Source organism: Denticeps clupeoides, chromosome 5 (genome assembly GCF_900700375.1).
Source record: "Denticeps clupeoides chromosome 5, fDenClu1.1, whole genome shotgun sequence".
Lineage (NCBI taxonomy): Eukaryota > Metazoa > Chordata > Actinopteri > Clupeiformes > Denticipitidae > Denticeps > Denticeps clupeoides.
In genome coordinates this window covers 15,492,724-15,510,590 of record NC_041711.1, presented here as the reverse complement: position 1 = coordinate 15,510,590, position 17,867 = coordinate 15,492,724, and the positions used below count along the sequence as shown (strand labels likewise).

The 17,867-nt window shown below is 48.8% G+C and overlaps 2 protein-coding genes across 4 annotated transcripts in view; one reads left to right on the top strand and one right to left on the bottom strand.

The window, feature by feature from the left end:
- The window catches only part of bcor (BCL6 corepressor), a 32,197-nt gene extending 23,873 nt beyond the window's left edge, over positions 1-8,324 (bottom strand). For all 3 annotated transcript variants that reach the window (XM_028981378.1, XM_028981380.1, XM_028981379.1), the window contains exons 1-3: positions 7,814-8,324; positions 4,369-4,460; positions 892-3,915 (exon numbers count right to left, since the gene is read on the bottom strand). In XM_028981378.1, the coding sequence (XP_028837211.1) occupies positions 892-3,915; positions 4,369-4,371 (3,027 nt within the window). In that variant the 5' untranslated portion in view covers positions 4,372-4,460; positions 7,814-8,324. The remainder of the gene's footprint in view (positions 1-891; positions 3,916-4,368; positions 4,461-7,813) is intronic.
- Positions 8,325-11,814: 3,490 nt separating this feature from the next.
- LOC114790748 (renin receptor-like) lies at positions 11,815-16,886 on the top strand. The gene is made up of 9 exons (XM_028981058.1): positions 11,815-11,921; positions 12,361-12,491; positions 12,583-12,711; positions 12,849-12,944; positions 14,340-14,477; positions 15,179-15,232; positions 15,557-15,706; positions 15,849-15,968; positions 16,062-16,886. The coding sequence occupies exons 1-9, from the start codon at positions 11,867-11,869 to the stop codon at positions 16,254-16,256; spliced, it is 1,068 nt and encodes a 355-aa protein (XP_028836891.1). The 5' UTR covers positions 11,815-11,866; the 3' UTR covers positions 16,257-16,886.
- Positions 16,887-17,867: the final 981 nt, after the last annotated feature.

The window sequence follows — 17,867 nt, the reverse complement described above, 5'->3', positions numbered from 1 at the left end:
CATTCCCGTTTAATGAGGTCAGTTTAGTCGCTTCCGTGACTAGTCTCGAATTAGAATGTAAAATACGGTTACATTTTTATTTTTACTTTTTTTTTTACTACGGTAGGTCTGGCAGAATCTGCAGACTACTGTAGCAGACAGCAAGGAGAGCTAATCCTTCACATCGTGAGTGAATGGGCCGGATTTTCGCTTAAGATGCGAGTGCAGCCGGAGCGCGCAGTGAAAGGAGCCTGGGGATGCGAGCGTGTGTGTGTGTGTGTGTGTGTGAGTTCTTGGGTGGGGAGAGAAGAGCCCTTCAGGAAGGAAGAGGGGAGGGGTGCCCTAACACACACACACACACACACACACACACACACACACACACGCGCGCCTCCCAGGATGACCCGCAGGTTAACAGTTGCCTGCAGCGCTTGGAGGCCGTAAGGCCACGGCACACACATTTCTGCTCGGCCGCGCAACGCAGCCATGGCTGTGTGTCGCATTAACTCTTTCTGCGACTAACCGCGAACTAAAGCGATGCTGGCAAGGAGCGCCGCGCAAGCTCCCAGCGGGGGAGCACCGACATGAAGGAAGGGAAAGGGGTGAGAGGGCAACGGCCAAACGTAATTACGGCGGCTCCCGGCCTTGCTATTCCTGACACGCTGACGTGGATTCTCTCACCTAGAGGTGAGACGGTTCCCAAAGCTAAGTACCCTCACACAAGAGCTGTGGGGTTTTTAATTTTTTTTGCTCCTCTGTAGGTCAGATTTACAACCACTGCAGAGCTGTGAGTATTTCGGGTAATATTAGAAGCAGCCACAGAGTGAAAAAGAAACAATGAGCTACAATAAAAAAATTTTTATAATAATAAGCAAAAGACACCCAGATAAAGACAAAGATTGAAACACTCACCTGAAGGGCACGTTGCTCCCGGCTCAGTTTGCTGGAATCAGCATACAGCTCAGTGGTGACGCACTTGAAGCGGTCGCCCACGTAGCCTGACGAGTTGGCGATCCTCTTGGCCAAACTGGACCGTTTGCTTTTCAACGAGCCGTGGACCCCTTCCTCCTCCTCCTCATGGGATTCCCGGTCCTCCGGGACTTCCTTCCCCAAATCCACAAAGTTGCCTCCTCTTGCACCACCGCCCCCATGCTTATCAGCCTTGAAGTCCACGTCCTCGGAGGTCCGATCCCCGGAGGTCCTGGCGCAGCGCTGCGTCTGCTCCTCCAGCAGGTCGGTCAGGGGGCTGCGCTCGGCGGGGCTCTCGTCGCCCTGACTGGGGCAGGGCGAGCCGGGGCGCAGGCAGGCGGCCGGGACGGCGCCGTCGCTCAGCTCCTGGGGCCGGGGCTGGCCGCCCGCCTCCGCTGGCCGCGGCTCGGCCGGCTGGCCGGAGAGCAGGACCTGCATGAGCGCTGGCTCCTTCCCCTCGCCGACCGGGGCGCCCCCGCCGCCGCCGCCAAGCTTGGTGGGATCTCGCCTCTTGGCAGTGATCACGCTGTATTTGTTTGCCTGAGAGCCGCCATCTGTGTAGTCTTGGATCAAGTCGATGCAAACGATGTCCTCCTTCCCCCCGGCCGCGGCGTACGGCTTGTTCTGCTGCTTGGGGCCGTGGCAATCCGGTTTCTCTGCCTCGCGCTCCGACTTGTAGATCGCGTCGCACTCGGAGGCGCCCGGCCTTTTGTACGGGGACTCTTCGACGTGCCACGGCTTATCAGGGGGCCTCGGTCTCAACTCGAGCCGTTCGCCGACTTTGGGGTCCATGCTGAGGTGGGGAGACATGAGGGGATGCACCATTTCCTGAGAGTCATGGTACGTCAGGTACTCTCCATGGCCAGGTGGGATTCCATATGGGAGGCCAGGCTTCGGGGGCAAGTGAGCGGGGTAAAGCGTGCTGCTGGCGAGCAGAACAGGATGGGGGTACACCGGGCCCTTGCCAGGCAACGGTAAGTGAGAGAGGGGCATCTCGGGGACCGAGTACGGGAGATACCGGTTAGCATATGCTAAGTTGTGGGTCAGATAGGCCTCGCTCTGGGGCATGTACAGATGGCCAGGTGGGTGGCCATTCTCCAAGTGAGGGTGCTGAGGTTTGTAGGGGATGTCTTGAGCCTCCGCTTTTTTAGGGGTTTTAACAGATTTGGCAGACGAGGGGTGGCTGCTTGCACGGCCGGTCGCTGGAGGTTTTTCCAGTGCCGTCGGACTGGACTTGGGCCACTCGCCATTGACCTTCGGCGATGGCGATGCTGAGGCAGGGCGACCGGCAGGCGTCACGACTACAGGGGTGGGATTGGGCACAACGGCCGAATTGGACTCTCCAATCCTTGGGCAGGACGAACTCCTCTGCTGGGGCATCACATGCTCCAGATTCTTGTTTTTGATCACAGAGGACCCTTTGTTCTGGTTCGACTCAGGGTTGGGGGCAGGGGCAGAGCTAGGCACTACCCAGGAGGAGTGTAAAGTGCTAATGATTTCGGGCCTCTCCGAGGTTTTCGAGGAAGTGCCAGCCACAGAAGACGTGGTAGGGGGAGAGAGTGTCTCTTTCAGCAGCTCGTGGTTGGGAGGAAGTCCATAACGAGCAGCAGGAGAGTATCCCAGTTTAGCCAAGGCCTCAAGTTTTGCGGGGTATCCATTAGGAAGCCCCTCAAAATCCATAATCTTGGCAGACAAATCCAATGGTTTGTCCGCAGGGTCTTTGGTAGGAGCCTGTGACGCCGGTTTGTCAGAGGGGGAGGTCTTCGAAGGAGACTTGCTCCCCTTCCTTTCCGTCTGGCCGCTTCTGTGCTCAGAGCTCCCTTCTTTGGATTTGGATTTGTGGGCAGATGAACGTACCGGTGAACGGTGCTCAGATGCCACAGTGGTCACGTAGAAAGGGTGGGACATTGACGGCGAAGACGACGACGAGGGGCTTCGAAATATGGTTTTGGGGGAATTCAAAGTGCTATCAATGAGAGGGGGTGGGGGAGGGACCGGGACAGAGGGCTGCGGCAGGGGCCTGGCGGTGGAGCGCGGTGACTGCATCACCAGCGCAGGGCTGGTGTCCACAGGGGGACAGGCGCTGCTGCTCATGCTGCCGCCGCTGCTGCTAACACTGCTGCTGGTGGCACCGGAGCTGGAGCTCTTGCCGGACTGCGTCCGGCTGGACTTGCTGCCGCCGCTGCTGCTACCGTTACTGCTACTGCCACCGCTCCCACTGTGGGACGAGAGGTGGGATTGGGGCTGAAGCTGTTGCCCAAATGGCTCGTGGTGGATCCTTGGCCCGATGCTCTGCATGCTTTTGTCCTGGCAGTGCATCAGTGGAGAGAGAGTATTTGGTGCAACGCTTGCTGTGGGGATTCTCATAGGTGGGGCAAGAGGTGAGGCCATGGGAGAGGGGTACGGGGGCACGTAGAAGAGTCGCTCCGCCCCGGCTGCACTTCCACCAGCTCCCGCGCACAAGGACTGGTAGGCCAGATGCTGGGATAAGTAGGTGGGGGGCTGTGACATGATCGATGTTTTGTACATGTACTTGCTGGAATCCAGGAACGGGTACATTGCAGCTTCATGGTAAGGGCTCACCCAAGGTAGTCTGAGGAAACTGCTGCTGCCATTCAGGCCAAGCTCTGGCGGCTTATCGACTCTTCGGTCGAGCCCTAAGGTGTCTGCTCCTGCCCCTGGCACCACCATCGGCTTCTGCAGGCCAGGCGGTGGACTTTTGTAAAGGCCAACATAGCCATTTGTTTGCTTCCTGCCGTCCAGGGACACATCCGGCTTGTAGAGAAGATCAGGGACATACCCCAAGGGAAGCGAAGCGCCCTCTCTGGCCTTTTCTGTAGGCAATGTACGTATTCCTGGAGGATATACCATTCCTCCATGAACGCGGAGGCTCTCCCGCATTAGGCCACTTCGATCAATGCCAAGTGCAGCAAGTGGGTTCATCCTGCAAGCTGCACTCGCATCCACCTGAGAGCAGCCAAAGAGGCAGCATAGGAAAAATAAAAAAAATGCACACAGATTAAAAAAAAAAAAAAAAAAAACAGGTAACATTATTACATTTTAAATATGAGCTCAAGGAGAAAATTATTTTCCTTTAAATCACAGGCACTGAAATTATTATTATAATTTTTTTTCTTTACAACTAATGATTAACCTGTAGGTTTACTTAAACATTGCCACCGCTTATAATACTGCAGTACAGTTAAATCCACAGTTACACAAAGAGCAAATGACCTTGTTGCATTCATTCCTCAAAGAATTTATTATGCCGATAAGTTATTTACTCAGGGACTGCTAACTGGGCATATCAGCTCAAGACCTGACAACTAACACTGATGCCTGGAGACGGTTATATTCTATACAACAAAAAAATAATAATTACGGATAGATGTTTGATAGTTGATATGTATTTAATCTTACCATGCTTTGAGTGTTCTCTTTTTTTTTTTTTTTTTTCCTTTGTTAGTTTATTAAGTATATCTTGGACTTCACCATAACGCTTTGGCAATGCCCTGTTGAGATAAAGTACAAAAGGATGTTATTTTACCAAACGGCATGTGCATAGCAAGGCGTTTTACATCTGACCGTCTTCAATCCGGCTTCAGCTTCGACTCTCTGGTTTGATGCAGACGCAACGTGGTACAAGATTCAAACCACAATGACTCAATCGGTGACCAACTGACATCACACGCAGCTCTCTCACACACACACACACACACACACACACACACACACACACACACACACACACACACACTTCTGCTCGGGCCTGCAGCGGCCTTCTTCCTGCGCCCTACACGTCCATGCCGAGAAGAGGACGAGGACGCAAGATGGCCGTCAAATTTCATCACGACGCTCATCGCCGCGACCGGCCGGCCGACTCGCCCTTCGCCGCTCTCTGCATTCGAAGCGAAACGAAAAACTACAACGATTAATTATGCAGCGCGTGTTAATATTTAAAGCAGCGGCCTCGGACGCGTCGGCGACTGCGCGGAGAATCCCGAGTCGCCGCGACACGCCGGTCGGCTTCATTCTTTTCATCGCACCCACGACCGGCTGCGGGAGTCCCGGGGCTCCGGTGACCCGGGTTTTAACCGGGTAAGCGGGGTGACGGTCCCACGGTGGAGGAGGGGTGGCGCTCAGCCAGCGCCCGGTTAATTGCCCCCGTTTTAAAGAGATAAAGAGATAAACAAACGGAGAGACGTTTTACGGTTATTAGTCGGTCGGTTCGACTCATACGAAGAATTGGGGGATGTTTTCATTTCTTTGTCGGCTTTTTTTGCGCGATGCGACATTATCGAGCGTTAATCGTTCACTGCAGGGAGAGCCATCCGAGGCCTTTACATTTTACATTTACAGCATTTATCAGACGCCCTTATCCAGAGCGACTTACAATCAGTAGTTACAGGGACAGTCCCCCCCTGGAGATACTTAGGGTTAAGTGTCTTGCTCAGGGACACAATGGGATTTGAACCCGGGTCTTCTGGTTCATAGGCGAGTGTGTTACCCACTAGGCTACTAGCACCTCCAGGCCCGTGGAATGTCGGTATTGACGCTCGTTTTCTGCGGCGACATCCTTTGTTCGTCTGGGGGAGACGCCAAGGACACGGCGCGTACCGCCGCCAGCGCGCCAACTTGACGGGACTAAAACACGCGGCTGAAAGGCGGGGAATGACAGGCGTTCGCGTCTCGGGAGCAGCTTCCACCGCGGCTCCCGTAATCGACACCTAAAGCCGGTCGGCGGGCCCCCCTCCCTCCGGGCGGAGCTCACCGCCGGGCCCGCGTGGCAGCCGGCCAGCATTCCCGGGCGCGGAGCCGCCGCCGCAGCCGCGCGTTTTATTACCGACACGCGGAGGGAAGAGTCGAAAGAATTCCACGGACTTCCCAGGTCCGGTCAAACATCGGGATCGGAATGGCTGGGAGGAAGAAAGGAAACTATTTATATATAGTTATAAAAAAAATAAAATGAAAGATATTCGACCCAAAAGTATTTCCAGGCCGCCGCGCCTTCTTCTGACGTTAACGGGACATCCAGCGTTCTGCGCCAAATAAACGTTGTTAACTTTTTTCTGAACGTGGTAAAATGTCCACGATGTGTCAGTTCACGGCAGGTTGGTGTTGCGCGACACGGAGTGTCCTGTACAGCGCAGCGCGTCGTATTTACGTGTCCTGAACGGAATAAGCTGCACGCAATGACGCGCGTATCGGTAGGCCGGGAATGCGGGGATTTGTCGCGCGTGTTAAAATGAACCTTTCACAATCCCTCGGCGCCTGCCGAGTTCTTTTTTTCGTTTTTTTTTTGCGACCAGAACTCGACCGAAGTGAAACGTGCGTTAAGTTCCTTTTTCTTTTCTCCCCGCCGTCCGGAGAACAATGCGCAGGCGCCGCCGGCGTCCTCCCGCGGGGCTCTCCGGTTTCAGGCCCCGTCGTCCCGTGGGAGGCCGGGACCGGGAGAGAAAACTTCAATCGCGCACCGTGACGCCTCCTGCGGGAGCCACGACCCCGAAACCCGAGCTGCGCGGCCGCGGTCCTCCTCCCCGCGCCGTGCGCGCCTTTTTAAAAGGCCTCGGAATAAACGACCTTTATCGGCTCCGGGTCGTTTTCAAGGTAAAAGTTCTGTTTTCAAAACGTTCCGTTCAGGAAACGGGGCTTTCGGCCAGCAGCGAGAACCTCGGACCGGCGCGTCGGGCTCCAACCAAGCGCCAAAAAAGTAAACACCCCACCCCCACGACGACTCGGACCCCCCTCCTCCTCCGTGTCCACACAAAGCCGCGTGATCACAAAAGCCCGTGGCTCCACCGCGTTATTCATGCCCGCCGTTCTACGGGAGTCCAAGTCATGCAAATCAGCCCCGTCACCCCCGGGGACAGAATTCTCTCAAAAGCTTAAAAGCGGCGGAACAATTCGGGGTCCCAGGTGACCCCCCCCCACACACACACACACACACACCGCACGACTCTCATCGGACGGACCGTACGCGGTGGCGCGTGATCCGGTGCGCAGAGTACACGGGTTTACGGCACACTGCTCCGCGTGTGTGTGTGTGTGTGTGTGAAGTGGAACCCGAACGCCCCGCCGGACACTTTGGAAAGTAAATTCGAACCGTTCGAGACGTTCACCTCGCCGCGTTCTAAGAGGTCGGTGTAGAGACGGTAAATTCGGTATCCGGGCGCCGCCGCAACTTCGCCGAGCAACTTCGCGGGAAATAAAAAGTGTTCGGCGCGTACCGGACACGTGTCGCTGTTCTCCGACCTTCACCACGCACCAGCCGGAGGGAATAACCCCCCCCACACACACACACTTTAACCGCGTGGTCCCCCCGCACCACGCCGGAAAGCGGCTAATGCCGGCTGATCGGCGGGCGCGATGTAAATCCCCGCGCCGCCGGAGGAGGAAGAGGAGGAGGAGGGTGACCTCCAAACGCGTAAAACCGCGGAGCCGCGATCGCCATAAAAACCGGGCGAGGCTCCAAATCGATAACCTCGCGGTGATAAAATAAAAATATATAAACCAGACGCGCACTTTGGCGATCGAGGTTCGAGAGGCTCCCCGGTCTTCCCTCCTCCTCCCCGGGAGCGCGGCGGGGCGACCTGGAAAGTCCCCCGAAGTGGGAATTCATTACAGAAATGACTGACGGGGGACGTTTCGTTCCTTCCCCACCTCCGTAAAAAAAAAAGGAGAATAAAGTACACGACCCGAGAGGAAACTCGCCGTCAGGCGCCACGCTCCGACAGGAACTTGCGAGACGGACGTCGGCGCGGTCGGGGGCTCCGTGGGGTCCGACGCGAAGAAAGGAAGATAAAAATAAAAAAAAACACGAGAAGCAGCAGCAGAGAACCGCGTGGAAAAGTGGAAACGCTCTTACCAGAATGTTAAATTCCCAACACGAAACCCCACGCAGCGGGACCCGGCTTTTCCCACTCGGGTTTTTTTCTCGTCCTCCACCGGCGCGAAGTTGTCGGGCGCCCGAGTCAGACGAACATCTCAGTCAAAGTAAAAAGTCAGATCCACAGCACGCACTTTTATTTTCCCCGGCTGGAACGGAACGTCAACTCTCCAAAGTGTCGCCGTAGATCCGCTCGTGGGAAACGTCGCATAAAACCATCCTCCGTCCCGCTCGGTTCCGGGTTCGGCGCGGGTCTAATTCAGCCCGATAAAGCCACGCAGCGCCATGTTGGGCTTCGCAGACAACAAGCACGCCGTCCCCGCGCCTGGCGCAGTCGGTTCCTCGTCCCCCGCTCGGCTCGGCTCCCGTCGCCGCACGACCGCCGCCTGTGACCGCGCCGCGGAGAATGAGGGCTGCGCGACGCGCCCCAGCCGTACTCTACCCAGAAGGCCAGGCGGGGAACCGCAATTACCATAAAGCCAGCACACTCCGCGCCACGCTCGCGTGAAATAAAACACGAGCGAGCGAGAGAGGAGGGGGGAGAGAGAGAGAGAGAGAGCGGGGCGCGCAAATGAGGCGTCGCGGCGTAAACAAAACCAAAACTCACGTGAATTTATTTATATCTTTTATGTATTCCCCCGTCGTGAAGTGGGAACCAGACCCTCTCCACGTTATTACAAAAGTAAAAAAAAAATAATACTAATAATTATAGCTGATAAAAATTACACAAAACAGTTGTCTTCCCACAAAATAGTCGTAATCCTAACGTTTGTGGCGATAAGAGTTTGTACATTTATATATACTTTTTTTTCTACTATTTTTACATTGTATATTCGACATTATATATCGCGTGCTTCCGATCCTGTTTATTTGCTTTTTTTTATTATAGGATTCATATGTTTTAATATCCTGCGTGGGCCGAACATTATTTTCCATTTCGTTGCCGCGAACGCCGGGCCCACACACCCACGCGCCGCGATCCCCTAATAGGATTGCCGAGAGCCTGGAGAGCGGCTGCGTGACGGACAGCGGCAGCCCGCGACCCCCCCCGCCGCGACCCCGGGTCACGGGATCGAGCGGCTCGCGCGAGGCCCGCGGGGACGTGACGAGCGCCATTCATCGCGACAACAAAGACGCGGACGGCGCGGTGTCTCTCCGTGCGTTCCGGAGCGGGATCGGACCTTCAGACCCGGCCACGTGTTACTCGACACGAGTCGGTTCAGCTTTCCACCTTTCGTCGGTTTATTCCACGCGGTCCGCCCACACCCACCCGCTACCGGGCCGCTCCGCCCCGCTCCCTCGAACCGAATCCGGCCGCAGGAGACGACCAGCCGCGGCGGCGGTGAAATAAAGGCGGTGAAGAGAGCGGCTTGAACACGTTCTTTCCAGAACTTCGCGGTTTCCCGGTTTCGTGAACCGTCACGTGTGGGAACGTGCAGAACCGGGAGGACTTGGCGCAGGCCGCACGACGTCTGGTTCCGCTTCTGGTCGCACGGCTCTGATAAAGCGCGACAGTAAACATTTCATTGGATTAAACTCTGGAAGCGCAAAATAATAATAAAAAAAAAAAGTGATCAGGGGCTGAAGGCAGGTACGTAAATTCCTAATGTGGCCATTAACGACCTCCGGCCTCCGCGAGGCGGGCGAAGTTCGGGCGGCGTGACCACAGCGCCACCAAGCGGCGCCGCGGAGAGCGCAGCCGACACTGTGGGGGTTGCCAGATCCGCGGATTTCCTTCCTTTAAAACGGCGGGATGGAAGTGCGACATTTGCATGAGTTATAGCTGTATAATTATAAATATATATGATTGGACGCAAGGAGATGGTAGTAATTCCATTAAGTCAGGATTAAACTATATATTACGAAGGGCAAAAAAGGATGAATTAAGAGTTTGCTATAGTAGGTTATAACAACAGACAACACATACATATTGTGAGAGAGACTGCCACATGATACCCATTTACCCCCTCCCCTCTACACAGAGAGAGAGAGTTGTGTGAACCTTTTAATATCTGGAGTGACATATATTTCATTTTTTTATTCGGGTTGGTTTAGGCTCTAATGGCAGCAGACCTGGCAACACTGACGGATTAAAATCAACCTACGTGGTTGCACTGCAGATGAAGTAGGTTGCGCTGTTTTTTCACAGAGAAATCTGTCATGTGCCAGGTTTGCATGGCCACAGGGGGATATTATTACTGAAAGCAGCGCTGGATCACAGTAGAAAGTCTTGCTAAGTTCAGGCTGCGTGGCAGTAAAGGCTGTGATGGGGTGCAGTCGGCGGTCCAGGCAGCTGTGGAAATCAATTCATTTAATCGTTTTTATCGAAAGGCCTGGCTAATCCAAACTAATAGCTCTGCAAAACCCACATGATTACTGCACGTGCCTGTAGATACCCTACTGATTTAATACTGGATTTAAGTTATTGGATAACTTTTACATTTCCACAAAACCAAGCTCAGGCCCATCAATTTATGTCAATGTAGAGCTCTGGCTCAGAGTCAGAAAGGTCATAAATCACATTGTGTAAGAGCAAGACACAGCATTTCAGCCAATTACTATCCAAACACAGCCTTAAACACAAATCAGAATCACATTTATACATTGTGCACCATTATTTATTACATTTACAGATATACAAATCTTATACAAGACAATCAATATGCATACAGTGCAAAAACGATATTGTTAGTAGTATAGTAGAATTTACAGGTTTAGTCCAATGTTGTGAGTGTTTAAAGATGTGGTGTGTTTCCTGGATCTTGAAGTGTAAGTCTTCTTACGAATGCAGCATATTTACCAGAAGGCATTAGCTGCATTAGTTAAAGGCTCGTACATTTTGTGTTTTTTTCTGTCCGGTCATGTGTACAGTTTACACTGTGATTAAAATATTATTCCTATTGTCAGTAATTTAAATATCTCATCATCTCTCTTTTAAGACATCTTATCTGCTTCAGAGCCATCTAGGCAATGTTCAGACATTCTTCTGCACTTCAAGAAAAAGAGCAAATTAATTGTAAAAGAGTTTGAAATAAAGCCAATGCTTGGAACCAAGTTCAAGATTCGAGGTTCACTGTTGTGTATAGGGAACAGCATGACATTATTAGCCATAATGAAATTCCTGGAGTGAAAGCACTCACCTGTGTATGCAGTCACCTGACCTACCATGAATCTGGCTGTGTGAAGAACAAGCGGACAAAGCCTTCTAGGTAAAGGGTACACTGTGGTCAACAATACAAAATTGGGATATTAAACCGTATTATTATTAATACTGCTACTATTTAATAGGCTTTGCTATGCAGGTAAATAAAAGTGGGCTTCTTCTTTTCATATTAAGGCACGGTGATACCAACTAGATTTAAGAAACACTGTTTGTGGCGGCCACTGGATGTATGGCGCCCTATATTACTGGTTTTAAGGCACTCTTTCCTCATCTCCCACCACAGTCACCATGAGATTCCTTCATCTTACGTGCGTTTGTCTCGTTACCTTCGTCTGTCTCCTCCTCCGCCGGTTCGTTCACTGCACTTCGGTGCAAAACAACCCTGCTGCCTGTTCCATGGGCATCGCTATGCACACCCCTGTTTGAGAAGCACTGCTTCGGGTGCAGGGGACGCCTGCCAGTGAAAGTTTTTTTCACTAAATGAAGTTGGCCTTGCAAAGTCCGAACGGCAGGGGGCAGCAAATCCCAAAGCCTCAACGCATGATGACGCATTTAGGGGCGGAAATCAAAAAGACAAGACGGTCGATTCGTGAGTTTGACAACGTCGAGTTAAATATTCAATGGCATAAAGAATTAAGAACTATATGATTAATACTATAGGAAACACTTCAATTTAGTACCAAATTCGTTTCGTTTTAGGTAGAAAAATGTTTTTGTCGCTTTACTTATTGGATCTCTATGGCACTGAAGGCAGAGTCGGATGTCTCGGCAGAAGTGGGGCTTTGTCCGTGCGCATCACGTGATGTCCTTTCTGCAGCGTGTCAGGTGACTGGCGTAAGGAAGTGCAGTCCTTCAGAGATATACCAAGGATGAAGCGGCCGTCGATCTACTCGCTGCTTGTTGCGTGCACAAGTATATTTTGCGGTGAGTTTGCGGCGCCTCGTCGTTTGCTTGGTGTCCGCTTTATTGTTTCCTGTTTGTTGTTTGCAGACGCAGCAGATGTCCGGTGGTCGTCTGCCTCGCGCTAACTAGCTTAGCTTGTAGCACTCCATTATCGTTAGCAGCTAGCATCACCCGCACAGATGTACGATTAGTAAAAACCCTCAAGTTGAGCAATTTTATTTCTCGTATAATTTTCTTGATCACTAATATAATATCTGTAGAAGTGAATGAAGGGCTTAATTACAGGATAAGATGATGACTGCCCAGTAAATACGTAATGTGACTGCGGCTCGTCCATTCGTATGACTGGGATAAAACCATAAACAGCCTTTTCCGATGCACACGACTTAAACCTACAATTGTATGAAATGTAAATGTGAGGTAAGTATGATGCTAATCACATGTTCTCGGTTTCATTTAGGTGTTTTGGGAGACCGCCTGACAGTTCTGCGCAGCCCCTCGTATGTCACTTTTCTAGATGGACAGTGGCCCATCTCTGGGGAGAAGGTCCCATCTTTGGTGGCACTTACCATGGGGTTCTCTGTACATGAGGTACGTTCCCTGTTTGTTGTAATAATTTAAAATAAGTTTAGTGTGTCATTCACAAAACTGTAAAAGCATGTCTGTCTTTTACATTCTGTAGGATCTGGATTGGCCTGGCCTTCAGGCAGGTCCTCTTTTCCAGCGACCAAGGGCTAACGTGCTGGTAGTGGTTCGAGGAGTGGACAGTCTCAGTCTGCCCAACAACATAACCTCTTACCCTCTAGACAACGTAAGACATATTTCTGACGCCCCTTTTTACTAACAGGAGATCACATGTCTCACTTGTTACTCAAGAGGGACTTCTCATTTTCATGGTCATGTGACGATGTCTCATTCTCTGTTTCCTCTCCTGTTTTCTCTCCTCAGCCCGTGCCCTTTACGCTCGACAGCGTTGCCAGCACAGTGCACACACTGTTTGCAGACAGCACACCCGTGGTGTTGCAGTTGGCCCCAAGTGAGGAGGTGAGACATTTAAGCCTGATTGACAGAAATCTAACATTCTTTGACAATGTTAGATTGTACACTTCTCTTATATTAAAGTGCAATAAAATACAGGAGCAGTCAATGGTTTGGATTCACATATTCATTTATTTTTTTACATCATGGAATAAAATTGAAGACACAGTAGTATTGAATAACACGTTAAAAATTTTTGCAATATTGAGGTCTATAAGCATTTCACTGCATATCATACCGTGTATGACTGTACGTGACAAATATTTTTAATTTGAAAAATAACAAACAAGGCAACAAGTTTGACAGGGAGCTTTACTGTGATTGCAGCATTTGACACTCTTGGTTTCCTGAAGGTTTAACAAATGTACTGATTGATCGTGGCATAAGCAGTTATCAGCCATTCTGCAGAGGGACAGGATCATGTAAATAAAGAAGAATCAGGTGAATTATTTCTGTTAATGAAGACGCACACAGCTTCCAGGTCTCTGATAAAATGTTTCATTTGCAAGTGTATCGTACTTGCTGGCCTGCTCATCTGCTGCATTTGTTCTTCCACACATACTATTTGTCATATCACAGTTGTCTGATCATAATCTTATGGGTGGTGTTCCAAACTGTTAACCATCTAACCCTAGTTCATGTTAAGATTTTAATTTGTTTAAAAATTTCATTGGCCCAATCCTGCTCTTTCAGAACAAGACCCCAATGTTTTAAGAAGGCAAATTTTTATTTCATGATTCTGTTAACTGCATAATAATCATTTAAATATTTTTGATAGCTATAAAACAGGAGTGGAGAGTTTTGTAATGTTGGCCTTACACCATAGGATTTCCAAACATTTTAAGTCATAGACATATTTCCCTGAATATCCAAGACTACAAATGAGCTTTGCAGGAGTTGCGACGCTGTCCTGTCATCTCAGTTGTTTAGTGTAAGGTGTAATCTGAGCTGATTTTAAGATGGTCCTTTCCTAGTGTTGCATTGTTGTTCTTATCATAATGTGTTGGAAATACTGATGCATGTGGTTAACAACTGGTGGATGAGCTGTACTGAACAGTAACAGGAAGTGCTTGACTGTCAATGGGAAATATTCTTGTAAATTTACATTTTACATTTACAGCATTTGGCAGACTATATTAAAGAACCCATATAAGAGCAACTTATATAGGTGCTTTTCTTTGGATTTGTAGGCCAGCAGCGGGTGTACACACATATCTGTACACAGTTGCGTTGTTAATGTTTATGCTGATATTCTTTGGTCCGTAATCCATTGTGTGTACTCCTTACCACCGTCAGTGTTGAGGCTACAAACCAAATATCAACAGGTCCTCAAACTTTTTAGTCTTCTAATGTATGGCTTTGATTATTACATGTGGTGCATGTATTTGTTTTCCTATGCAGAGGCTGTATATGATGGGAATGGCTAACACGGTATTTGAAGACCTTCCTGTGACCCTGCAGCAGATCCGTGGGCGTCTGTCCCAGGAAGGCTCTATCCTCAACTCCCTGCCTGTCAACTCCCTCAGCAGGAATAATGAGGTCTGTAGTACTGCCTCTCACTTATTTAACAGACGACAAACAAAATACAGTTGAAGTCAACTGTTATTTCTCCCGTCAACCCTCTGGGGGCGCCACGTTCATGATAGATCAACTTGCAGGTCACTTCAGAGGACTATAATGTAACACTAAATGTGGGTTATTTTTATGCTATGTTTTTTTCCTTTTAAAATTACATTTAGGTAAAAATGAGTTCTCATACTGCATAAATGGTCAGACTTGCCGTCTTCTAATGATTGAAGGAATGAAAACATCCTATCATAACCCATTTGGCTTCTTAATGATGGTATAGCAAAAAATGTACATACAGCTGGTGCAGCTGCAGTGCATCCAGAAAGAGTACCTTTATAAGCAATTACTGCCTCAAGTCTTTTTGAACAAACTTTGTGCACGTATCCTTGGCCAGTTTTGCTTGTTCGTCTTTGCAGCACCTCTCAAGTATTAGTTTGGATGGGAAGTGTTAGTGTATATGCATGTATAGTTGCTGATCTCTTTAAGGTTTTAAAAGGTCAGTACAGAAGCCTTGCATTGAGTTTTTTTTTTTATTATTGCTATTTAATATATTGAGAGGTTCAGTTACGTTCAGAGTTTATAGTGCAGTTAAAAGTGTGATTTTTATTTTATTTTTTACATGCATAACAATATTAATGATTATTCTGACCCCTGTCCATTACGCACTGTAGGCAGACCTGCTTTTCCTGTCTGAGATTCAGGTGCTCCATGACATCTCTGCACTGGTGAGAATCACACCTTCTTGGCTAGTTTACATTATCAGGTTTTATTGTGATACACATTTGCTGCTTTGATCTGCCAGATAACTCTGAATTTGAGAAGTTGCCTGTATTTCATGAAGTGTATTGATTCTTAGACATTTTGTCAAATGTTACACAGTTTAATGCACTTAATTATTACATATGGTGCAATTTATACTGGGAAATCCTAAGGAAATTGCATTTTCATTCATCGGCTCCCCAAATCTTCACTGAGATCTCCAGCATGGAGCTTGCAGGATTCACAAGTTCCTGGTGCAGGGGAAGTCAGTGCTGTTCTCTGTGTTGCAGCTTCAGAGACACAGGCACCTGGCGAAGGACCACGCCCCTGACCTTTACTCCCTAGAGCTGTCTGGGCTGGAGGAAATCAGCCGGCACTACGGCAAGGACTCCCCTCAGTTCCAGGACGCCACCAGCATCCTGGCCAGCATTTTACAGAAGGTAAGGTCATCGTGTCTGCTTTTTACTGAATGTGTAAATGAGTTGAACCTTCCTAAAATGTACATAACATGTAGCGCAGTTGGTCATTGTGGTTGTGATGCAGTGATGCAGTCTGCTCGCTAAACGTCTGCTTCTTTTTCAGTTTGCTGCTGATGTTTTCGGCGTCTACAGCAACAACGCTGTGGTTGAGGTGGTCACGGTGCAAAACTTTGAAACCCCACTCACCCGACGATCTCGCTCCATTCTGGCAACTAATCAGATTGTGGGTCCTTACTTGGTTCCATCATGCTTGTTGACTGACATGTTTGGGTAGAAGTATTTGTTTATTTATTCTTCTTTTCATGTTATTTTTCAGAGTAACTCGCAGCGTCCCTACAACCTGGCCTATCAGTACAACTTTCAATATGCAGTCATCTTCAACATCATTCTGTGGCTCATGATTGTCCTGGTCTTGGCGGTCATCGCCATCGCTTACAACCTGTGGAACATGGATCCTGGCTACGACAGCATCATCTACCGGATGACCAATCAGAAGATCCGACTGGACTGAAGTCTCCAGCCACCCTCCTCATCTCACCACTGCAGTCCTGTCTTGTGTGTGTTTGTTCAGTCATTGTGGGAGTTAGTGAGCTTGTTATTACCGGTAAACAGTTGTTTCATTTATGTGTTTTAGAATAAAACGCTCACTGCATTAAGCCCTACTCTCTACATCTCAGATGCTACTGTTTATACGGTGATATTAATTTATTGTTGAAATGTGCTGGTAGATGTGTGCTGTATATTTCCTGGGGTTAAAGCGTGTACAGACTATTGATTTTGTCACATTTGACTGAACTGTGTGAAAAATGTGTTAACTGATTGCTATCATATTTCCCCCAAACAAAAAGGATCTGGGTGTTGATGTTTATAGATATTCTTCTGTTGTCTTTCACCATGGTGTTTTAAAGATCATTCCAGTGCAGTTTTTTTTTTATTTTAGTAGAATGCGGGGATCTGATTATCCTATTTATTTAGCTCAAACTTGTACTGAGGCACTGAAAGTGAGTGAAACTGATCCTACTGAATATGTTGCTGAAGTATATTTATGTCAAGATGAAAACAATTTTATTCACTGTCATTGGCTATAATCATGTGGGTGAAAGTGGCATGTGACAATAAAGTGGAATGTTCTATAAATGGCCTTGCCTGGTGAAGCGATTTCATGTTTACGTGCATTGCTTTTTTTTTTTCCTGTATTGCTGTGAACTCTCACTCTTTAACCACACTGAACATAAAATCCATTGGTCAATAATATGTAGGGTAGTGAGTGGAAACAAAAAACTCCACAGCAGCTATGCTATACCCTCTAACCTACACACAACTCAGTATGAGACCCAGTATAAAGCGTATGCTGATCTCTGAGGCAAACTTATGTCATAGGATGCGCTATCGAGACTTGATCTAACTCATGCACCTGAGCACAGGAAATGAAGTGCCAACCTTGCCTGTTCCAACACAAGCCAGGACCCCTCAACCCCAATTCCTTCCTACATACACATAAAATGATTAATTACAACAGCAGTTGTCAGTTTTTGTTCTCCTTGTTTTACACTACAGGATATGTAGAGTCTATATAAGACCTATAATCGTCCCTAAAAAGCTAGGCCTGAGCCAGCCCAAGCCCAACAGAATTCAGCCCAGCCCGACTGTTATTCAATGTGGTGCATTTAAATAAATATGAGGCACACAGTCAGTGTTTTACTGCACCATTTCCATACAGCCGTGACCCCGTGAGTTCTTGTATTGTACTGTTTTTTTAAAAGGCCGTCTATCTTTGTGTGTGCTACAAAGAAAATAAATGGGTTTAAAATATAATTGGCAGCTGCTTGCCTCCATTTCACCTCGTCTGCATCCATTTTTGTATCTCTCTTGCAATAATTTAAACACATCACCTGATCACCGTGATCTACTTCAGAATTGCAAATCAAATGAACATTTAATAAAGAACAAGTTTAATGAATCAATTATACGACATGCAAAACACTTTTACCAATCAACGAATCATATTTACAAGCAGCGATTCATATGAAAAGGATAGAGACTGTAGACCAGAAGTTGGTGTTTGCAGCTCCAGTCTATATAGCACACATACCCACCTGCGATCACTGGGGTTCACTGGGGG

Bases quoted from the DNA above. Each gene is read 5' to 3' on its own strand.
- LOC114790748 (XM_028981058.1), top strand. From the start codon at position 11,867: ATGAAGCGGCCGTCGATCTACTCGCTGCTTGTTGCGTGCACAAGTATA. The intron at 14,478-15,178 runs GTCTGTAGTACT...TACGCACTGTAG, and splicing joins CCCTCAGCAGGAATAATGAG to GCAGACCTGCTTTTCCTGTC. The intron at 15,233-15,556 runs GTGAGAATCACA...TCTGTGTTGCAG, and splicing joins TCCATGACATCTCTGCACTG to CTTCAGAGACACAGGCACCT.